The sequence below is a fragment of the Sprattus sprattus genome (genome assembly GCF_963457725.1).
Source record: "Sprattus sprattus genome assembly, chromosome: 3".
Lineage (NCBI taxonomy): Eukaryota > Metazoa > Chordata > Actinopteri > Clupeiformes > Clupeidae > Sprattus > Sprattus sprattus.
The window spans coordinates 52,714,448-52,739,432 of NC_137922.1; the positions used below are offsets into that span (position 1 = coordinate 52,714,448).

Genomic DNA, 24,985 nt, shown 5'->3' on the forward strand with positions numbered 1-24,985 from the left:
CAGAAGTCAGTCAGCTACAGTTTTCTGAGAAACTATGAGTGTGTGGTCAAGTGAAAGTGAAAGTGACTCAATGGCAGAGGTGGTGTAGACACACACACACACACACTCTGAAATCCATATGTGCATTTAACCCATCCAGGGAAGTGACACACACACAGTGAAGTGCAGTTACACACTAACCCGGAGCAGTGAGCTGCCGCTTCACTTCTGGGCCGGTAGAGAATTATTTTTTTTTTTTTACATTTGTCACGTTAGTCCATCTTCTCTTAAAGTAGGCTACACACGTTGTGCATTATGACACAGCAGCCTCTGCATGGGTTGTACCATGTGAAGAAGTTCTCCCCTCCCAAATACTGTTGGTTGGGTCCATAGCCCGTCTTTTCCAAAACGTTTTCTAAGATAGGCTACCGATGGGCCGGCCCTACCGCAACGATACGAGGCAGGGAGGATGGATGGGAGGGAAAGGCCAGGAGGGGTTGAAAAAGCCAGGTTGAAAAAAAGAAAGGCTTTGGAGGAGGATGCTGCCAAATGTGCCAAGCTTACCGATTTATTTTCAAGAGAACAAACACAAGTGACAACTGGTAAAACAATTATGAGCCCTCATTTGCAATGAGGAGACCATGACTACACGTACAGGTAGAGAGTATAACAGAGTAAACAATATGAGTTCAAGTTATTTAATGTAAGAAAAAGAAGCATATGACAGTACTTGATGAAAAAAAAGAATGCCAGGGGAGATTTTAGATAATGTACCAGTAGCCTCATCTGATGCTGCCTTTGAGGTGAATGTCCATAATGTTGTTCTGGACACTGTGGCAGGTAGCATGGATAAGAGGATTTCAGCAAATGCAAAACTTGCCTCATTTCGCTTGTCTTGACCCTAAAAACTTTCCTGAAATAAAGATAAATGGGCTCCCTAACTCAGCACTCCAGGAAATCAGCAAATGTCTGCTTACGTTAGATGACAGAGCTACTGTTAGCACATTACAAACTGAGCTGTCTAGCTTGGCATACCATTGGGAGAGACTGAAAAAGTCCTCTCTTGAAGGTTATACTGTCAGGGCATGTAGTGAGGTGGCACAGGGAGGTCAGGAGGATAGTGGCGGACTACCATATATGGAAGAATCAGAGATGGAGCTTGGCTAGTCTTGGGCCTGAAATTCCCGGGCTGAAAAGTGACCCCACTCCGGCCCTGGGCCTGGCTGCCCCAAGTTCAAGTTCAAGTCTTTTATTGTCAGATGCACACAACAACAGTCAGACTGAGCACCGAAATTCTTATGACAAGACACCTTTTTTTGTTTTTCCATGTATAGCATTAGTTTTGCACCGTTTTCATAAAGGTGGTGTAGTCTAGTATTTTTGCTCCCTGGGGATAGGCCCGCTGTTTAAATGACCCCTGTGCGATACGTCTTTTGGATTATGTTCAGGTAATAGGTTTACGTTTAAATTACGATTAGTGCTGTCAGTTTAACGCGTCATTAACGGCGCTAACGCAAACCCATTTTAACGCCGTCAATTATTTTATTGCGCGATTAACGCGTTGTTAAAAAAAAAAAAAGAAGTGAATGGTGAGCGCGATACGGCGAAATGGATGATAAAAAGCTTCTGAATAGAGGTTTACCTTTAAAAGTTGTGTTGTGCAAAAGAAGCGAGCTTCACTGTTGTCTGAAAATGTCAACAGGCAGCTGGCTGAAAGCACAGAAGTAGAAGGCCTACCTTTTATTGGTAACCTAACTGTTACGGTTCATTGTTTTTGATAAGAGCATTAAAATAAAATACAAATTATGGAAAAAATTATTGAAGGGACATTTAGAATAGATAAAAATGTGCGATTAATCGCGATTCATTTTGAGTTAACTATGACAAAAATTAGATTAATCGCGATTAAATATTTTAATCGTTTGACAGCACTAATTACAATACATTTCATAAGTGACGAAATAGAACAATCTGTACACTGTAAACTGAATTATTTTGTCACAAGCACCTGCATGATTCAAATAGAAAAATCCTAACATGACATAACATATTAATACTCTGAACATATATTAAACCTACAGTATAATAAACATCTAATAAACTTATACTAACGTAGAAAACTATAAATATGCTAAATATACAATATTTAAACATGTAGGGTAAACAGTAGTTAAAAGTGTCAGAGTGTCATGTGGTAAGTGAACAAAGTGGCCCTAATGGTCTTCGGAAAAACTGTTCTCCAGTCTTCGTGTTTGAGACCGAATGCTCCGGTATCGCCTGCCAGATGGCAGCGGAGTTCAAAGTCTGTAGGATGGGTGGAAACAGTCTTTTAGAATCCTACAAGCTTTTCTGAGGCATCGTGTGTGGTAGGTGTCCTGCAGGGCTGGGAGCCCCCTGCTGATGATGATCTCTGCAGACCTGGCCACCACACTGCGTAGGACTTTGCGGCCCCTGACTGTACAGCTCCCATACCACACTGTGATGCAACCAGTCAGAATGGTCTCTATCCTGCATCTGTAGAAGTTTGTGAGGATGACTGAGTCCATGCCAAACTTCATCAGTCTCCTCAAGAAGAAGAGACATTCTTGACCACCCTGTCTGTGTGAACTCATATTACACTAAAAACTATTTAATTTATTTTACTCTTATATCGAGTAGCCTTAAACAGTACATGAGATGGCGGCGAGTCTGGGCCTCATTCATCCCCAGAGCCAAACGTGCCCACCGGTTAATAAGAGGATACTTCCTGTATTTTGGGAATAACTGCTGCCATGTCTAACCAGGGACATACTGGAAGACGGGGCAGGGGTGTTGACGTGGTAACTTGCACCGCCATCAGACAGTATCGGTTCCTTATTAAATGTATTTACTGACAGATTACTAATTACTCTGACTAAGAACTGCACTAGAGTCAGGAATTCTGTTAATAGTCATCTCAGCTCATCCAGATGAAATATAGAGTCAAAGTTACAGTAAAAGATCAAATCGGAAGATGGTGAAAGAGAAATGTCACATATTACACAAGTCAATCAACACTCCACCCATCTGAACATTTGCTTCCTAACAGCCATAACACATTCCATAAACCTGGTAACTTTAAACGAATTATTGCCTAATTAATAAATACGGACTATGTAGTCCTGCATCGGAGTTGAGAACAGTCCATAGACTACATCACCAAGAACTGTCTGTATCTAAACACCCAACTCTCTATAGAACAAACTCTCTATATAACAAACTCTTGCGATTTTTTTAAATCAACCTTGATAGCCATAACTGGTCTGTCAGAAATGGCACTATAAATCCCACAAACTCATGTAGAAAGAGACCATCGGAAACGGATCACTGCTGCTACAGATTATATACTATTATAATCTCTTCTGGCTCTCCGTCCATCTTCCTGTCCCTGTTTTCTTGAGAGACAGTAAACTCTAACAACTGTTTCATTAATATCTACAGGTTGAAATGATAATAATATATTGGCAAGTAACTCGGGCCGCAGGCCAGTATACCTCGCCCCTAGGTGGCGGGCCAGAGTCTGGGTTACTGCCTATTTAGACGCTGCGATAGGTGCCCTTACGTGACCTAGCAACAACTGGACCTACATGGAAAATGGATAGGTCTACTTAAAATGACTGAGTTGGTAAAGAATTAGCTGGGAACAATGTCTTTGTCAAAAAGTCTGAACAGGAAAGTTGACAACCACAATTTTGCGTTTATTTTACCCGGTTTCACTAATGGAAAGCCCATTCGACTCAAATGCAACAAAGATGTCGCGGTTTGCAAAAGATAAACCTATGTTTTTTTTATTTTGCTCCGACGCAATAATCTTGTTGCAACACTTCTGTCGGGCTGAAGTTCAGTTAAGGTGAGTGATGAAATTAAGAATGCAAATCATGGTGCCCGTGTTCTCTCTCATTTCTGCTTAGCATCAGCTTGCCTAATTCGTGAGCCAGTAGACTGGGGGAAAAAAACACTGCAATAGGTGCCCCTTACGTGACCTCACAACAACTAGGCCTACATGGAGAATGGATAGGTCTACTAAAAAAAAACTAATGATTATAAACCATGTGAATAAAAAAAGATTTAAAAAAATCATATTCTATGATTGGAATAATTTGACGGGCCAAAAAACAATTGCGGGCAGGCCAGAATAGGCCCGGGGGCCGCCTACTGCTGACCCATGGCATAAGGTGTCAGATGACTTGACTGAGCTTTCCCAACACTTCTCTCAATGCCAAGGTGGAGTAGTACAGTAGGTGGCCTCTAGGTATTAGGTACCAGTCCCAAAACCAATCACGAGGGGCATATGCAAACACCTGTGAATAATTAGCTTTAAAAACACATGTAAATCATCAGATGCTGAATGTGTCCTGCTGTTAAACATTACCTGGATAAGTGTCACACCGCAGTGTTGTTGTATAAAAAAAGTGTTGATACTTAGATAAAACTGTTAATGTGCTATGTAATAAAATGTGCTGTGATAAATTGTAGAAGCCTGAGATTTACACCATCCCTCTTTTTCTCTGAGGTTTGTAATATTAGTTAATCTAGTTTATTTTCCATTCATGTTTTATTTTTCTCTTATTCATTTCTATATTAGATTATTTGTATTGGATTTCATACGTTCAGCTGCACACACACTGACAGACACACATTAACCTTTCTTCATTTTCATTGATTTTGCAGAGATCAGTTCATTTGGAAACACTGGAAAGCATAAGTGTCAGATAACCAGGCCTAGCTTTCCCAACACTTCTCTCCATGTCGGCGGACACATAGGTCGTTGTATCTGCTCATCTTCACAGCTTCATTGAAGATAGTAGGTGGCCTCTAGGTATTCGAAAACCAAAACCAATTACGAGGGGCATATGCAAAAACATGTGAACAATTAGCTTTAAAAATACACGTAAATCATTAGATGCTGATGAAGATTACCAGGCTAGGTGTCACACCGCATTGTTGTTGTAAAATAGTGTTGATACTAATAAAACTATTAATGTGTTATGTAATAAAGTTTGCTTGCAGAGGCCTTAAGCTATGTAGTTGCTTCAAATGTTATGAGTCTATGTATGCTTGGCCTTCTGCTAGTCTTATTTCACTGACAGTGATGCCTTCCAAGGAGTGCAGGTAACAAGAAATGGGCCTTGGTAGCTAGAAGTGTGTGGTTCAACTCTGCAGACAGATGAGTGTCACCAACAGAGATGAGGCTAACTCCCTCGAATCACAAAAAGTACTCAGTGCACTGATGCGGGTTAATGTTAGAGAACCAGATTAGAGCAGTTCTGAGACCTGTGCATGATTGTTCACACGTATGCAAATGATGGTTTCAGAGCGGGTTCGACCCTCTGAACTTTGGGCGTGTGCTCTGAGAACTTGTTAAATAGCTCTTACTGTCTCCCGGAGCTCTGTGAATTAAAGTGCCTATTGTTACAGAGACACTGAGATACCCTTCTGGAATATTCCTAGTGTTTTTTCCCCCAGAAAGAGAATTCCCTTACCAGGTAAGTTATGGTGCTGCTGAGTGTATGGGATAAGCCTGTGAATAACTGTGTATGGACATTTATTCTGGCTGAATTTGGGTCTTACCTTTATTTGTCGATGACATTGTTTCACTGCTGATGACTTGACTTTCCTATTTGTTTAATGTCTGTCATGAAAAAGCTTAACTTGAATCATTGTTAAAACAACATGCTTGCTTTATGTTTAGGGGAGGTTATACTGAACTAAAGATACATCATAGTGTAGAGTGGAACCTTTGTAAACATTAGTTTCAAATTCAGATATTTCAGATGTAATTAAGTTCTTGTTCCCTTTAAAACCTCAAGCATTACTCACACTGAAACTTTTTTTTTTATGTCAAACACCTTGTTTGTCTTTCTGTCTTGTTTTTACAATTAGTTATCTTAACTGCCCTGTTTTGTCAAACTGTTGCTTAACTTTTTTTAAATTATTATTATTTATTTTAATTATATCATTTTGTATTATTATTTCCTTCTTTTATTTCTGTATCTCTGTCATGCCCTGCCAAGGGACAGCGGATGAAAACTAGCTAACATAGCTAATTCCGGTGCATTTACATTATTATTTTTTTGGCAATGATTATCAATGTACACTGTCCATTTTCAAATAAACGCATAAACAAGATATATTGATTTTAAGGAATTGTAAACAGCCAATAAACTGTTGCAGAGTTTGTAATGTCAAACTGATATTTGTGAGCAGAGTCCTTTGCTCCTGTCAAATTCCTTGAGCCCGATATTAGACATTTTTCTGATTGAGAGGGACGTTTGTTAGATAAATGTATCCATCCCCGACCATCAATATCCCCTCTGTATATCTCACTTTCTTTAGTTTTTCCTCTCTCTGCTCTATCTCTCTGGTCTTTTGTGTCTTATTGTTGTTTTCTTTTTCTTTCTCTTTCTTTCTGTCTCCCTCTCTCTGTCTCATCCTCTCTCTCTCACTCACTCACTCTTATCCTCTGTCCCCACTCTCTTTCTCAGTCTCCTGTTCTCTCTCCCTCTCTCTACCTCCTTCTCTCTCCACAGCATCATGTCTCGGGTCAGTGTTCGCGTGGGCGGTGAGTGGGTGGTGAAGATGTGTGGCGACGGGAACCTTACCCTACGGGAATTGGGACTGAGTTGTGCTCATTCCCCTAAAACCAAGGGTGGCGCTGATCAGCCCAGTTTCTGGGTCAGGAGATGTGCTGATGGTGCACTGCTGAATCTGGACAAGCCAATCGGAAATGTGCTGCGCAACAATGACTTTGTTGACCTTGGTAACAGAACCGATCCGTACATCCACAGCTGCATACCTAAAACTGAATTAGTATGCAAGTGCAATTAGTTAGTGTTAAGATTCACAGTTATTAGTATACCAAAAATACACATAAAGAGTGACTCTCCAAATCTGCCTTCAGATTCACCGCATGGGGCATTCATTCATTAATTTCATGAATTGCATGTGACAGAAGTAAGATGGGCATACTCTCTGATTGGTGACAGGGGGTGTTTCTCTTAACTAAGACGGGTGCTCCTCTTTTGCAGTGATGGACGGGGACTGCTGGACTCATCCAATTGGTCCTGTGTTTGCTAGGTATCCTTTTATGCAGTATTCAGATCCTTTACTTAGTAAAAGTATGCCAACATGGCATGTAGCAATACTCCATTACAAGTGAAAGTCATGCATGATAAAATTCTACTTAAATCCAACTTAAAAGTACATTTCGTACAAGTACAAGATTAGCAGCAAAATGTAGTTAGAGTGTTAAAGTAAAAGTACTTGCTTGAGGAGTGGAAGTATAAAGTAGCATAAAACAGTACCTCAAAATACTTTCATACAGTAGTCGAGTAATTGTACTTTCGTACAGTAGTAAATGTACGTAGTTACTTTCCACCACTGCTGTTATGCCACTAGTTGTCACTAGTTGGTGGTGATCTTTGATCTCCATCATCTTTGCTGCACCTGTCTTCCTTGACAAATGTGTAGTGCACAAACAGAATGGAAGGAACCAACAGAGGTGTGTCCTTTATTCATTCCTTCATTCATTCATTCATTCATCCATCCATTCACTAATCCACTGATGCATTCATTTACTAATCCACTAATTCCTTCATCCATTCATTCTTGCATTCATTCGTTCACACATTTATTTCATCCCACATTTATTCCATCACTCATTCATTCACTCATTCACTCTTATATTACACAATAAAATATCTCAGTCAGTCAGTCATTCATTCATTCACTCATTCCCATGTCCACCTTTGTGCTGATGGCAAGACACAGAGGTGTGTGCTTCATTCATTCATCCATTTATTTATTCATTCCTGCATTCATTATTCCATCCATCCATTCACTAATCCACTGATGCATGCATTTATTCTCTAATCCACTTATTCCTTCATCGATTCATTCTTGCATTTGTTTGATCACACATTTTTTTGACTTCCACATTTATTCCATCACTCATTCATTCACTCATTCATTCACTCTTATATTACACAATTAAATAACTCAGTCAGTCATTCAGTCATTCATTCATTCATTCACTCATTCCCCTGTCCACCTTTGTGCTGATGGCAATTCACTGTTCTTCGGTGTGAATGTTTTCAGCCTGAACTACTGAACTACTCTATTCTGTTTGCTTACTGTGCCATTTTGAGATGTTCTGCTTTTCTGATTCTTGTAGTACCTTGCCCTGGATGGGGAAAGCCTGACCACGTACGACCTGTTCAGATTGGGAAAAGGACTTTTAAAGATTAAGGTAACATGCTTGATGATCAGCCAAACAAATGTGATGTCAGTCAGCATGTCCATTCGAGTTTACTCATTTTGCATCCACCTAAAGCTAGGGTCTATAATTGCTATATGTTTTATTAGGTGTTAACATGTCATGTGTGTGATGGATAATGAAGTTAGCCTTCTCAGCTTGACTAATTCTTGGTGTGGTTGTTATCCTAGATCACATTGAGCACACAACTTCAACACTATGTGTTACTATGTGCAGTGCTTTCAATGCAAAACAGGGGTAAATAAACATGTGCAACTCAAGCCAGGACATTGTTATAAGACTGCTGCTCTCCTTAATGTCGATATCAACTCAAAACATTAACCATGTGCTTGTGTGCCCGTGTTTGTGTGTGCGTGTGTGTGTGTGTGTGTGTGCGCACGCACATATCTTAGCTCACAGAGAAGGCTATAAAGAAAGTCAACGATGCCAGGGATGTCATTGAGTTAATCATCAAGGAGAACCGAGGTGAGACACACACCAAACACTCATACAGTGTCTGATCCACACCTCAAGACACGCAAAGTCACATTGGGTTGCACCTGTCTTTTGGGCCAGTGGATGACCTGTGTCATTTTGACCCTACAGTCGTCTATGGAGTAAACACTGGCTTTGGGAAGTTTGCTCAGACTGCCATCTCAAATGATCAACTCAAGTGAGTTTAGAATTAACCAATCAAGTTGTGTGTGCGAAGTTCAGTGGTTTTGTTGATTGAGATGTCTTTTAATTCTAACACAGATCAGAGTATTACAATTCGCTAACTAATAAATATGTTTGTGTGTGGCTGTGTTTATGTTTGTGTGTGTATGTCCATGCATGTGTATGTTTGGTTTTCAGGGAACTTCAGGATAACCTGATCCGTTCTCACAGTGCTGGTAATTCATCAACTTCTGGTCTCTGCCTTGAAGATTATTGTAAACTGGAAAAGATAATAGTTGTACTGCACGTGTTTGCATTTGGGCATCTTCTCCTATATGTGTATGCGTGCGCTTTTATGTCTGTATGCGTGTGTATGTGTGTGTGCGCGCGCACTTGTATGTCTGTATGCGGTCATGTGTATGTGTGTCTATAGGTGTGGGTAACCCTCTGAGTCCTGAAAGGACCCGCATGCTCCTCGCTGTCAGGATCAACGTACTGGCTAAAGGATTCAGCGGCGTTTCCATGGAAACTCTCCAGGCCACAATAGCGGCCTTCAATGGTGAGCTAAGATAGAAACCTTTTTGAGCTGTAGGTCTTAAAACAACATACACACACTCAATCATAAGATATTTTTCTTTGTTAACATTTGTCATCACTGTGTGTATTGAAAGTGTTGTAAATCGGAATCACCACCTTATAATCAGAATGAGGGTTAACCCCAAACGCCAAACTATTGCGTTCACACAATGCAGATGCATACAGCTGCAACTGTGTCTCCAAAGTAGTTATACTTGTTTTGATGTTGCGGAACATCACTTCAGTGCACAAACACAATCACTCGATCACTGTGTTCGAAATAATATCTCTACGTCGTGTGACTCTTCAGCAGAGATCGTCATTTTTTTATAGATCTATACTTTTCTCCTCATAACCGTTTACTCCTCTGTTTAAATAGCAAAAGCTGATAATCAGAACTGCCCAGATAAGAGTGAAAGTCACCCTTTGTCCCGGGGTGGCCACACATGATATCCATGTAGGCTGGGCACATTGATTAACACTCTCTCCCTGTCAGCTAAGATGCTTAGCTTAACTAAGGTACTAGCTGAGACTTCTCTGATGTTGTGTCTGTGCATCTGTGTTTGTATGTGTTTGTATGTGTAGCATCCTGCCTGTCGTGGGTGCCTGAGCAGGGTACCGTGGGGGCGTGTGGAGACCTGGCTCCTCTTGCCCACCTGGCACAGGGGCTGATGGGAGAAGGGCTCATGTGGTCTCCACAGAGCGGCTGGGCCGACGCCACAGCGGTGGGTAACCCTCACTCATGTCAAATATCAGTATTCGTATCACCTAACCCAAGTGTGTAACAACTAAAGTATTTGTCTCTCTCTGTCCTTTGTCAAAGTAAATATCAATTTAACATGGAGTATGATGTAGATAGGAGACCAAATTAACAAGAGTGTGTATGTTGTCTCAACGCACAGGTGTTGCAAGGCCACGGTCTGACTCCCATTATCCTGAAGGCTAAAGAGGTAACCAGAGGAGATCTCATGAACACTTTATGTGTGTGTGTGTGTGTGTGTGTGTGTGTGTGTGTGTGTGTGTGTGTGTGTGTCTGTCGGTCAGACTCCAGTCTGTCGGTCTGACTCCCATCAACCTGAAGCCAAAAGAGGTAACGAGAGGAGAATGAGAAATGGAACAGATCTTGTAGTAATAATTACAATAGGAGTTATAGCAGTAGTCAGAGTGGCACTTTTATAAATACTCTCATCTCCCTGCTCTTACTCTCTTTCAATCCTCTCTTTGAGTGCCCAAAGAGATAAAAATGAATTAATGCAATCACAGAAAACGATACCTTTGCAATACATTGACAATTTATGTCTCTCTCTCTCTCTCTCACGTACACACGCACACAAACACGCACAAGCACATCACACGCACACGCACTCCCACACACACACACACACACACACACACACACACACACACACACACACACACACACACACACACACAAACACACACTTCTGGTGTTGTTGTCCCCAGGGCATCGCTCTGATCAATGGGGCCCAGATGATCTCGGCTCTGGGTTCAGAGGCATTGGAGAGAGCTCAGGCCATCGCCCGCCAAGCTGACATCATCGCAGCTCTCACCCTCGAGGCCCTCAAAGGGACTCCCAAAGCTTTTGACAAGGGTACGCACTAATTCTGAGCTAGCAGTCTGCCTGCCTACCTGCCTGTCTGTCTGACTACATGTTTATGGGCCATTCTACCGAATTGGTGCAAAGTCAGGTCGGAAATATTTGGATTTTTTTTATGTTTTATTCCCAAAACTTTGTCCGTATGTATATTGTACCATATCTAAAGTACACTTATCTAGTAAAAGAACAGTCAATTTTTATATTGTATTTTCAGAATGTGTTGGAATGTTTTTCCTCTTCCAAAAATTGTCACTACCGAAACATCACATTTACTATAGTAAAAAAGTATTATTATTGACCTGTTCAGATTGTGTTTCCTTCCCTTCTCTGAAGAGTATTTTTACAAATATTTCTTGAAGGTTTTCACAATGAAATCCATAAAAATGAATTTTTTACCAAATTTTCAAGTTCAATTTATACAATTCATCAAAATCTAAGTGCAATATTTCTTTGTAAAATGCTAAATACTGATCATATTGATTCCAGAGTTGTTCATTGATGAAATTGAACATACATTAATCCAATCAGTATCATAACATTTTAGTTGATTACTCAATATACTTAATTTTTTACAAAACATCCTGTGTTTCGGTAGTGCTGCACTGTTTCGGTAGTGACATCCAGTGTTTCGGTAGTGACTGCACTGTTGGATGGATGTTCATTTCTCTCCCAAAATCTTCCAAAAGGTGCTCTGGGCCGCCCTTTAGTCCACACAACACATTTATTTAAAAATTATGGGATTGAACTACTTACCAATTCATTTTGTCACTACTGAAATCATCAGGTCACTACCATATGTTTCGGTAGTGACAATTCTAGCTAACTTTAAGCATAAATAAAGAATTCTAACAAGCACACGGCATGCAAACACATCTTTGAAGAGGTGAACACACATACAAACATAAGATTTTCCATGAAACCCCAAAAGGTTTACTTAATTGAAGAAAACATGCGTTTCGGTAGTGACAATTCTTAAGGTTACACGTCGATTTTCAGACTTTGGAACACATTTATATAAAAACTATGGGATTTAGCTACTTACCATTCAACCATGAGGGTCAGAGATGCAGTGTCACTGCATGGTCAAAAATGCAGAGTCGTGGCTAAAACACAGGCTCAGCCAATGGACTAAAACTCTTGTGTTTCGGTAGTGACATGAAAACTAGGGACATGATTTTTTGAGTATAGAAAATTGATTTAAAAATTAAACCCACAATAAATCTAAATATTCCAAGTTCTGTTTCAACCCAATCATAAAGATCTTTGAAATTAAATCATTGAAAAAAATCAAAAAAAATTGAAAAGTGTTATTAAAAGGCATTGAAATTTAGATGTCAGGGTTGGGGACAAATACTTCCCAATAGAAAGTACCCTATAAATGATGATTTTGTATATATTTAGCTTATCACTATCTCATGTAATGCATTGGGTTTATATAGACCATAACATTTTCTAATTAAATATCTATGCCTAAATACCTAATTGTTTTGTAAATAGTTTTTATTGTTGAGGGACTGCATATTACACGAATTCGGTAGAATGGCCCTTATCTATCTTTCTATCTATATGCTCATTTCTCTGTGTGTGTATATGTCTGCCTATCTCCCTTGTAATCTACTTTTGTTGAACTCTGAATGATTGCGAGTGAGCGTGTGTGTGTGTTTGTGGCTGTGGCTGTGTGTGTGTGTATGTGTGTGTGTGTGTGTGTGTGTGTGTGTGTGTGTGTGTGTGTGTGTGTGTGTGTTTGTGTGTGTGTACAACATCTTCTCTGTTCATTCTCAGATATCCATGCTTCGAAGCCTCAGCCAGGTCAGATTGAGGTGGCTTTTCGCATGCGCTCTGTGCTGCCCTCTGACCTCTACTCTTCTGAGATCACAGGTGAGTGTACATGCGCACACACACACACACACACACACCAACACACACACACACACACACACACACACACACACACACATACACACACACACACACAAACACATAGTCTCTCTCTCTCTCTCTCTGTCCACACATATAAACACATATGACATAAAGACGTGTGTGTGTGTGTGTGCGTGTGTGTGTGTGTGTGTTTGTGTAAACATCTATTCTACATGTCTTCTACAGGGGGGGCATATGACCGGGTGCAGGATGCATACACACTACGCTGCTGTCCTCAGGTAGGAACACACATCTTGCTTACATACAAACACACACACACAAAACCTCGCCTACACACATTCTCATTCTCACTATTGTCCTCTCTGTACATGTGTAACAGGTGCATGGAATTGCAAATGACACCATTGACTTCGTCAAGAAGATCCTGACCACTGAGCTCAACAGTGCTACAGACAATCCGGTAGACCAACTCATGCCCTTACCACTCTACCTCCAACTACATGAACCTATACATGGTCCTTTACATCTCCACTTAATCAAGCACTACAGCTACCCAAAGCTGATCCTGTTACATCTACACTTATCTCCCTCTGGAACGAAATACTGTTTTCTGATTGGCTAATGGGGTGTACATTAAGTTCGTATAACCGGACACCTTGGATGTAGTCCCAGTAGAAAAGTTAAATCGCCGTTCATATCAATGCTCTTGAATGGTAACCATTGACAACCAACGTAACGTTTTTTTTTTTTAAGGACTTCTCTAACGGGAGCACTAGGCTTCAAATCAAGAATTCATCAGGTTATTATGCATATTAAGTTTCCTAAAGATAAAGGAAATTCTAAATAATAATAGTAATAAAAACATTTTTGGATGTTGTAAACGGGAGATATGCGGGATAATGGCCTTCGAGCTGTACAGTTCACGAGCTGCGTGTCTTGGAGATCTTTGCCCTGCATCGTCCATTATCTTTGTAGAACTGTACAGCTCGTCGGCCGTTATCCCTTACATATTTCCTCTGGGTACTTGTGTTCTTTGTGTTATGGCACACATGTTAAAGGTTAAACTGTACCAACTCTTTCAGCTGGTGTTTGCTGAGAGAGGGATTACTATCTCTGGAGGAAACTTTCATGGGGAATATCCAGCAAAGGTAATATATTGTATACTTCATAGCAGGCTAATCTGCTCTACCTCCCTCCTTAAACTCTCTCTCTGTCTCTCTCACTCACTCACTCACTCTCTGCCACACACACACACACACACACACACACACACACACACACACACATACACACACACACACACACACACACACACACATACACACACACAGACACACATACACTTTCAAATAAATAATGTAAATAATTTACATAAAAGATTAAAAAACCTTTTTCTTCTTTACTGGCACAAAATACTAATTTTCTCTCCCTTTCTCCGAACACACACACACACACATATATGCATGCACACCGACAAAACTGCTAACAAAATTTCTCGTACACTCGGCCTAATGAACCGTATGAAAAATGTTTTACCAGGTTCCACTTTAATAACTATGTACAATGCTCTAATAGTTCCGCATCTGCATTTCGGTGTACTATTATGGGGTCTCAATCCGGCACGCCTGGTACATCTACAGAAACGAGCTATGAGAATCATCACCAAAAGCAAATATAATGAGCATACTGAGCCAATTTTCATACGGTAAAATCAATTCAAATTAGATGATATCTACATAATACAGTGCCTGAAATTCTACCACAAGTTCTTAAACAATAATCTCCCTGCTTATTTCATGAACATGTTCACTCAAAATGCATCCTGTCATAACTATAACACAAGGCACCATTTTAGACTTTCCCCCCCTTTTTGCAGGACTGCTGCCTACAAACATTGTATCAGACATCATATTCCACATTTACTGACACACTTAGACACATGCATGACAGACAAACTCACTACACATAGCCTTGAAGGATTAACCCGGTATTCAAAAGCCCACCTCATTTCCAAATATTCTGCCAGCTGTACAACAGAACATTGCTATGTTTGCAACTAAGTTATTTTTATTTGTAATAATATTAATTTATTTTAATAGCAATTAACTACTCTGGGTGGATCCTATGATAGCGGCACAATATGTAGCCTTATAGGATTCTCCCGACAGCATCATATACTTTTCTATACACTGATCTAATTTCTTTGTTTATTTTATGTATCTAATTTATTGTATGTTATTCCATCTGTAAAATTGTACTTATATTGTTGCTGTCAAATAAACAGTTCTGAGTTCTGAGTTCTGAGTTCTGAGTTCATGCAGTCTTGCTCACACACACACACAGGCCATGGATTTCCTGGCTATAGGGGTGCATGAGTTGGCCAACATCAGTGAGCGTCGCATTGAGAGACTGTGCAACCCTTCCCTCAGTGAGCTGCCTGCATTCCTGGTCAAAGAGGGCGGCATCAACTCTGGCTTCATGATAGCACACTGTACCGCTGCAGCACTAGGTGTGTGTGTGTGTGTGTGTGAACATGAAAAGTTAATATAACAACAAAAAAAGCCTCAGTGTGTGTGCGCACACTTACTTATGCATTTAAACGCATTTTAAGCCATATAGGTCTGTTTGTGTGTGTGTGTGTGTGTATGTATGAGTGTAGACATGATTTGTAAATGTGTTAATTGTGTGTGTAACTGTTTGTTCAGTTTCAGAGAATAAGGTGCTGTGTCACCCCTCCTCTGTGGACTCTCTGTCCACCAGCGCAGGCACAGAGGACCATGTCTCCATGGGGGGGTGGGCAGCACGCAAGGCCCTCAGAGTGGTGCAGCACGTGGAGCAGGGTAAGAACCAACTAGAGAGAGAGAGACAGAGAGAGACATTTTATCTAAAAAAGATTACATTTCACTCAACATGATCTCTAAGTGTTGTTCAGAGAGCTGTTTATGATGTTAGTGTTTTTTACATAACCAATGTAGTGTAACTATTCTGTTATGTTTATGTCTCAGTGTTGGCCATTGAGCTGCTGGCTGCCTGTCAGGCCCTGGAGTTCCGTCGCCCTCAGAAGAGCACACCCCCCCTGGAGGAGGTGCACAAGTTGGTCCGGTCAGTAGTCAGGTAAGAGAGGAATGGAAACAGCTTGACAGCTTACCCACAGTCTGTATGGAGCAGACGCTTTAAAGAAGAGCTGTTTTCCCATCAGGCCTTGGGACAAGGATCGAGCCATGAGCCCTGACATTGAAGCTGCACACAAGCTCCTGTTGGAGGAAAAGGTAGAGCATTCTCTCTATCTCTCTCTTCCTCCTCCAACCTTTCACATGCTTGACCTTGACACACACAGACCTCCACACTCATGGTGCTAGTCTCTCTGGCTCAGTACTCTTCCAACCCCCCTCCCCATCCTGCCACTGTTAGCATAGCTTCATTTGTTTCTCATATACTCACGCTACATTGAACATCTCTACTACCTCTATTATCTCTCTCTCTTTCTCTCTGTCTTCTAGAAATGAAGCATGCTCCTCTTTCTCTCACTCCCTTTACTTTAGGGTCATGAGCCTCATCCTTTCTGTTTCTTTCTCTCACATTTCATTTTTAGTTTTACTCACTCAGCTTAACCATCTGACCTTTGAACCAGCTGTCAGGCATCAGGGCCTTCCTCTGTTTTTGACCTTTATTCTTTGCAGGTGTGGGAGGTTGTGAGGCCATATGTGGAGAAGTACAGGCAGATGGAACTGAAGAGAGCTCTGTGAACACCCATAATCCTTTGCATGTGGATACTGACTTCCAAGGCTTCCGTGATGAGCAGTCATGCCAGTCGTGGCAGCCTTGTCCAGTTAACACATTAAAGCAGCAAAGTTTTTTGTCAAAACCACCCTAGACCATTCATCTCATTTGCACAAAATCAGGCAGGAATCGTCTAAAGTTTTGTTGAAAAAAGTTATTGAAAGAATTTTAACATCTGAATTATTTTCAAAATTACGAGCCAATTCAATTGTACAGCATGTACTGTATTGACCGTATGGCAACTATCTTCTGATGTAAATTTCCAAACTTTATTAAACTTGGTAGACATACTCAGGACTTTCCTTGGAAGTATGCCAAATTAGTTTCGTCAATAGGGGGTCCTATTACTGAATTTAAGAAATGCTCACCCCAGAAAGTCCAAACTTGGTGTGCTTTTACTTGGTCGCATTTGGTAATCCAAATACCAATTCTTCTTTCACCTGTGCAATCATTCTGAAGTTGTTTGGTGAGCTTTGCACTTTTTCTTTCCTTTCCATGATCCTCGACTAAATATTATGGATTCTTTTTAATATTTTGACGGTAGCAAAATGTGACGAACAAAGTGGACTTTTTCAAGGGTTGAATATGGAAAAACTGCAATAAGTGTAACTATGCAAAACTGCTATTAAAATGTTACCGTAAATTTGCTGTGTTTGTTTTTATTGTATGGTCCTGTATGTGTGTGTGTACCTCAGTGTGACCATGTGTGTGTCATGTGTAAAAAGTATATACCACCACCACTACTTCCTCAACTTATAATTTGCGAGTAGATGCATGCTCTTTCAAGTGCATGTATACTCTCATTAAGTTATAAACTGAACTGTAGAGATTTAAGTTGTCAGACAGACAGACAAAAAAATATAGACACACACACACACACACAGAAAGAGAGAGATAATAAGTGAATCACTGTCTTTGGCAAAATTACATTACATGGACCAAAACTCAGGGCAGAGAGTGAGACTGAAGAGGTTTTACACATAATACTCCAATAATACTGAAATGAAGTGTGCATGCAAAATTACATTATTTATCTGTCTTCCAAAGGCATCGTCATAGTGCTGTGTAGGCCAACAGAGGGCAACATATCCAACACAATCGATTCCGACAGGTGGGTGAAAGAATCCCATCATGGGCACTAGATGGCGCTATAGTATATTAGACAATATTGGACTGCTTGAATCCTGCCTCATAGGACTGATATAACCATGTCATATGAATGTTACCACAGATGCCATTTATTCATTCATTTATTTTTCTGTAATTCATATAATTCAATGTTATTCATTATGATAGTCAGTGTAAAGTGATATAACATGTTTGCATTTTGGGGAAGTATCTTAGTAAGTCTAAAAATGCAGTGTTTAATGACAGACCAATGACATATAAGTATCTAAGGGTTATACAGTATGTATCTAACTTGTTCAACAGCAAATCAAATTCCACCCAAGCCTTCCATGCTCCTGAATCAAAGTGTTGATTGGCTGTAATTGTTTACAAGTTGTTTACTTGTTTCCTATTTATAGAGAAAGGACTGTATATAAACCCAAAAGTTTCTTTTTTTGAGTACACAAACTGAACAGACAGCCAAAGGACCATGAGGAGCACCTCGCTTGATTTGACAAAAATAAAGATTAATTATTAGATTAAAATTGTGGACTGCTCACCATTAAAGGTAGTATGAAAAGGAGGGGTGTATTTGATTAGCCTGGATACCAGACCGAACCCCGCCCACAACATTTTTGGTCTGGAAGTTCGGTCTGGCACTGCTCCGTTGGGGAGAAATTATCACAGATCCAAAACGGATCTAGCCAATCAAATTGTCAGGGCGGGCTTATACGATGATGGACAGATGGCTTGAGTTGAATTAATGGTAGATTCGAAATCGTACCAAGATGGCGGCGTCTCGGGAGCCTGTAAGTGGGAAATATTTTATGTGAATTAAGCTATCTACACGACTTTTTTATGTCTACATTGACTCGGTTAGTTGTGTATGTGCAACACAAATGTTGCAGAGTATTTTATGTCTCAACTGAAGCTCTTATTGCTAACGCTTAGACCAAAAATCTATTGAAACACATATAAGCTAGCTAGCCTCGCTGCTAATAAGTATAATGTGAGCATATATATCTCACCGATATTGACAGCGCATTCATTTTGAAAGAGGAACAGAGAAACGCGATTAAGGCATAAGTCAATCGAAAAGATCCTTCCTACGGGATCCGGTAAAAGTTTTATGTATCAGATGGTCATACTACGTTGCTCTGATTGGTTCTAGGTATCCAATTGAGCGAAGAGGCATTTTCTTCCTGGTTCGTTGAAACACGCCCCATAATCACAGCTCAATGGAGCAGTATCAGACTCATATTCTGACTAGAATTATGAGTATGACATCGTCAGGCTAGTATTTGATTGCTGCTCATCTGAAATATGAACTACCTTTTGCCAGGTTTGAGGACGGCACCGTCAATCATAATGTTAGCATGACAACATAAATTACTAGTGGTGACCGGACAGGGTCTCTGCCATCACATTTAAGAGAGTTCAAGTATTTAGAGCCACCATACATTACCCAGCACTCAACCCGATTAGTGTGTGTTATTGAGTGTGTGAGTTTGTGTGTGTGTCAGTATGTGAGTGAGTGTGTGAGTCTGTGTGTGTGTGAGTGAGTGAATGAGTGAGTGTGTGAGAGTGTGTATGAGTGTGTGTGTGTGGGTGTGTGTGTGTGAGTGTGTGTGTGTGTGTGTATGCACACACTACTGTAGGGTTTGCTGTGTGGGTACTATGAGAGCTGTCTACACATCCCTCTGCCTCTCGGTAATTGACTACAGACCTCTGCAGCAAGTGTATCACCAGTGACCTGTGCGTGTGTGTGTGTTTGTGTGTGAGTGTGTAAGTAAAGACCTCAGAGAAGAATGTGTGTGTGTGTGTGTGATGCTGCGATGTATGTGGAACTGGAAGCTGAGACAGTTAGCTGATAATAAGAAGACGGAGGAATTTCACACAAAGATTCCAGAAGCATGATTAGTAAGGATAAAGATACATGGATCTTTCTACATGTCTCTCTCTCTCTCTCTTCCTCGCTCTCTCTCTTTTTGTGTGTGTGTGTGTGGTGAGATGGAATGTGTCTTTACATATGCGTGAAAGGAATGTGTGTGTTTGTGTGTTGGGAATTTGTGTTGGTGTCCAGTTCTTTCATCATCTTATTAAATGTGACCTTTGTGATGCTGTTTCTGCCTTTTAAAGGTATACTGTGGAAATAAGCCATCAGAGAATAGAGAACATCTCAGAAAATATAATAAACAAGACGAATGAAAATGTAAGTTCCACCTACTTCATGGGTTTAAAAGGACAGTTCTCACAAAAATGCTGGAACCCTTGAAGGTTCTCAAGTGATGCGTACCACCGGTCCAGCCTATCTCCAGGACCTCCTCACCCCTGATCTCACATCAAGGACTTTTAGGTCCGGACACGCAAACCTGCTTGCAGTTCCCAGGACAAATATGACCAGAATGGGAGATCGTGCCTTCTCCTTGCTGGGGCCCCGACTTTGGAACAAGCTCCCGGAGAACATTAGGGCTTTGGATTCCCTCACTACTTTTAAATCACACCTCAAAACCCATCTATTTATATCTGCCTTCACCTAAAGTCCTGGTTTCTGTTTTTATTTCTTTTCTCTATTGTTTTTAGAATGCACTGTTTTAATTGCTATTTTTGCACTCCTATAACCTTGCATTATTGTTGTTGTGACCTTGTTAAGCACCTTGAGACCTCTTTGTATGTTAAAGTGTGCTATAAAAATAATATCCATTATTATTATTACACATGGCTTATCTTGCCTCTGGTGATACTGATGTCCTGATGATCAACGTTGCTTTACCTACTGGTATTTACTATTTCTGAAAGCTTAGAAAGTCAGGAAGAGACCTGATCCTAAGAAGACCCAGGGCTCTCCCTGTGCATCACTGTATATGGGAAGTGTACCAACAGGTCTAATTCTGTAACTCTGTTATGTAGTTAATGATCCTGTTTTTCCTGAGGTCCCGATGATAGTTTTCACTGTGGACTGTACAATAATGACATGAACTCACACGTAAATGTGTGCCAAAAATGTTCCTCAACGATCAGTGATATTGAATCAGTGGGCATATCAAACAAACAGGCGATTGGGTTACATCCTGCTCTGTGAGCCTTTGCAGTGAGTATGCCAAAGACTCTTCTACAGGTTTCATCCAATAAGCCATAATCTAAAACGCTGGTGCTTCCAGGCAACACATGCAGATATTCAGGATGGCATACATTTCAGACCTAAAAGCATGGCACTGTCAAACTTCATCTTCGATCAGATTGTGGAACTCACGGATCTTAGAACACACCCAGCAGGATGGAAGTGCCGGGCGAGTGATCTTATTGAAGCTGCTAAAAGAGCTTCCCTTGAGGAGCGCCGTGGGTATGGAGACCTGTGGAGATGAACAATACAGAGGGAGTGAGCTGGAGTAAAGGAAGAAAAAAAGGAGAGAGGAGGAAAAAGAGAGAAATGAAAAAGGTAGGGAGATGGAGGTGATGGCGCTTCAGATGATTAAGGGGTGTGGGTTAGAGAGGGCAGGGGAAGGGAGGGAAAAGGAGGAGAAGGGTGGCACGGTGTCAGAGCGTTGGAATGCGAGGGATAAACAGAGAAGAGCAATGAGAGAAAGAAAGCAAAAGAAAGAGAGGGAGAAAGAAAGGGGGAGAAAGAAAAAAAAAAGGAGGGAGAGAAAGATTAAAGACTCCATTATAGAACCAATTTCTCACAAATCCACGTCAGTGTACCTTTAAAACATATAACTTATTTTCAAATAGAAAGAGTGTGTGCGAAAGAGAGAGTGTGTGTGTGTGTGTGTGTGTATGTCATGTATTGTACCTGTCTGACAGCCTCACTGCTGGCGGTGCTTCATCTTGTCAAAAGATCCCACTTTCCTAAAGAGTAAGAGAGGCATCAGGGTATTGTTACGTAAACATGGATTAACAGTAAACTCCTATACTTTACACTTCACCAACCGTTCAGAGCACATAAAACATCATCCACCACTTCTCAACCCAAGATTCACCGACCAACGCCTAATGAATTCACAACAAATGGGTTCTAATGTGAATAAAATAATTTCCATGAACCTTAACCCTTATTTCATATTCAATTATAAGAGTATATGCAAATTCCAATAAGTTTCTATTTGAAGGATCAAAATTCACATACAAAAATGTGATGGAAACAAATCCAGCAAAAAATGTGAAATATTCACTACATAAGACTGAACAGGAACATTTCTAAAAGTTACCCTTTTGGAAATACAAATCGCAGCTATACTGAGGCTGGGAACCTATGGTACTGGGCACTGAGAAACAGCATCGATTTACTGAAGAATGAAGAACTTATAATTGTATTGGGTCTCAAAGTGTTTTAGTCATAAGATATCAAGTCTTATAGTGTTTCAGTCTTAAGATATTGCTTTACTGAACAATGAAGAACTTATAAATGTATGGGGTCTTAGATTAGATTAGATTAGATTAGATTAGATTCAACTTTATTGTCATTATACAGAGTACAAGTACTGAGATAACGAAATGCAGTTTAGCATCTAACCAGTAAGTGCAAATAGCAATAAAAGTGCAGAGTATGTGCAAATGTAGGGTGGACTAAGTGAATAAATATGATATGTACAGTAAGAGTTAGAATATGACACAGAATTGTAATATAAACAGAAATTGAATAGCAGCAATTGAGCTAAGAGTGAGGTATGATAAGTATATAAAGTGCAGGTGAAAGTAAACTGATGGTAACAAGTGAAATCAAGAGAATGAGGTAGTAAAGTACAATCAATACAGGTAATACAGTGAAGTGGATACAGTTATAAAAAGACAATAAGGTGCAAATGTTCAGTGGCTGGAGGAGGGTGTGTGGCAGTCAAGCCAGGTATAGGGGGGGAGGAATGAGGTGTAGTGCAAATGATCAGTGGCTGGAGGAGGGTGTGTGGCAGTCAAGCCAGGGTGGGGGGAGGGGTGAAGTTAAGTATAGTGCAAATGTACAATGGCTAGAGGAGGGTGAGTGGCAGTCAGCCAGGGTGGGGGGGGGGGGGGGGAAGTAGGTATAGTGCAAGAGTTCAGTTGTTGGAGGGGGGGGGGGGGGGGGGACAGTTACAGGAGGAGGTGTGAGAAGGGGTGGGGGGGCTACCCCCGTGGAGCAGAGTTCAGCAGGGTGACAGCCGCAGGGATGAAGCTGTTCTTGAACCTGCTGGTACGGGAACGGAGGACCCTGTAGCGCCTCCCAGAAGGGAGGAGGGCAAACAGACTGTTGCTGGGGTGTGAGCTGTCCTTGATGATGCTGCGTGCCCTCCACAGACATCTCTTGCTCTGGACAGCCTCAATTGTGGGGAGAGTGGAACCAGTGATGCGTTGGGCAGTTTTCACCACCCTCTGCAGTCTTTTGCGGTCGGCAACAGAGCAGCTGCTGTACCATGTTGAGATGCAGTTTGTGAGAATGCTCTCAATGGTACAGCGGTAGAAATTCTCCAGAATCTGAGGAGACAGGTGGACCTTCTTTACTCTCCTCAGAAAAAAGAGACGCTGGTGTGCCTTCTTTATAATGGATGAGGTGTTAAGGGTCCAAGAAAGGTCATCGGAGATATGGACACCCAGGAACTTGAAGCTGGCAACACGCTCAACCTCCATCCCATTGATATGGATGGGGGTGTGTGTGCCAACTTTCTTCCTGAAGTCCACAATGAGTTCTTTGGTCTTTGTGGTATTGAGAGCCAAGTTGTTGTCGGCGCACCACACCGCCAGGTGCTGGACCTCTTCTCTGTAGGCCGACTCATCGCTGTCACTGATGAGGCCAATCACCGTTGTGTCGTCTGCAAACTTGACAATGGTGTTTGAACCATGTACAGGAGTGCAGTCGTAGGTGAAGAGGGAGTAGAGAAGAGGACTAAGCACGCAGCCCTGTGGCACGCCTGTGTTGAGGATGAGGGTTGAGGAGGTGTGGTTCTCTAACCGAACAGACTGGGGTCTGTTGGTCAGAAAGTCCAGTATCCAATTACAGAGAGAAGTGTTGATACCCAGGTGATTGAGTTTAGTGATCAGTTTGGATGGAATGACAGTGTTGAAGGCTGAACTGAAGTCAATAAACAGCATCCTCACATAGCTGTTGTTACTGTCCAGGTGAGAAAGGGCGGAGTGTAATGCTGTGGAGATGGCATCCTCAGTACTCCTGTTCTTGCGGTATGCAAATTGAAAAGGGTCCAGTGTGGGTGGTAAGCAGCTTTTGAGGTGAGCCAGGACCAACCTCTCGAAGCACTTCATGATGGTGGGAGTCAGTGCAACGGGGCGGAAGTCGTTAAGGCTCACTGCAGCGGAGTGTTTCGGCACCGGCACGATGGAGGTGGTTTTAAAGCACGCAGGGACAGTAGCTTGGGCCAGTGACAGGTTGAAGATGTCAGTCAAGACCTCAGCTAGCTGCCCAGCACAGGCACTGAGCACCCGTCCAGGGATGCCATCAGGGCCGGCGGCCTTGCGTGCATTAATCCTGCTCAGTGCAGCACACACGTCGGTGGAGGAGAGTGTAAGGGGTTGGTGGTCAGAAGTGAGCACAGCCTTGATGGCAGCCTCCTGGTTGTCCCTGTCGAAGCGTGCATAGAAGCTGTTCAGTTCGTCAGGGAAAGAGGCCGCACTGTTATGGGGGGTGGTGCTGGTGGGTTTGTAGTCAGTTATGGCCTGGATGCCTTGCCACATGCGTCGGGGGTCGGAGTGTTACTCCGTCGGAGTGTTACTCCGTCGGGGGTCGGAGTGTTAGAGTGTTACTGGGTTAATATATCCACACCTGCCACAGACAATATACTGTGGGTTCTACTAGTTCTAGTACATACTAGCAGATACACATTATAAATAAGTAAATACAAATTAAAAACACATTCATTTCAATTCATATGGCCTAGTTTATTACACTGGCTATGGATTTTTAATAGCTCTTAATAAACTAGTCAATTCTCATCCTCTTCCTGATACAAATTTCCTTTTTTGGATCTGTGACCCAAAACAGTTGGTATGTGGTGAATGTGAATGACTAAAGGGGCGTGCACATATGTGTGTGTGTGTGTAGAAGTTAATATATGTTATGTGTTGGTGTGTGTGTGTGTGTGTGTGTGTGTGTGTGTATGTGCGCGTGGATGGCTGAGTATATATGCAGACGT

The 24,985-nt window shown here is 41.4% G+C and overlaps 1 protein-coding gene across 1 annotated transcript; it reads left to right on the plus strand.

The window, feature by feature from the left end:
* Window positions 1-6,531: 6,531 nt before the first annotated feature.
* LOC308363060 (histidine ammonia-lyase-like) lies at window positions 6,532-16,729 on the plus strand (the record flags this gene model as incomplete). The annotated part of the gene is made up of 20 exons (XM_080835828.1): window positions 6,532-6,757; window positions 7,026-7,074; window positions 7,468-7,498; window positions 8,171-8,245; window positions 8,665-8,737; window positions 8,858-8,924; window positions 9,107-9,144; window positions 9,342-9,467; window positions 10,070-10,209; window positions 10,387-10,434; window positions 10,949-11,096; window positions 12,885-12,980; window positions 13,209-13,261; window positions 13,363-13,443; window positions 14,066-14,131; window positions 15,327-15,492; window positions 15,689-15,823; window positions 15,989-16,097; window positions 16,183-16,252; window positions 16,664-16,729. 20 exons carry the CDS (start codon window positions 6,532-6,534, stop codon window positions 16,727-16,729), a joined length of 1,863 nt encoding a protein of 620 aa, XP_080691954.1.
* Window positions 16,730-24,985: the final 8,256 nt, after the last annotated feature.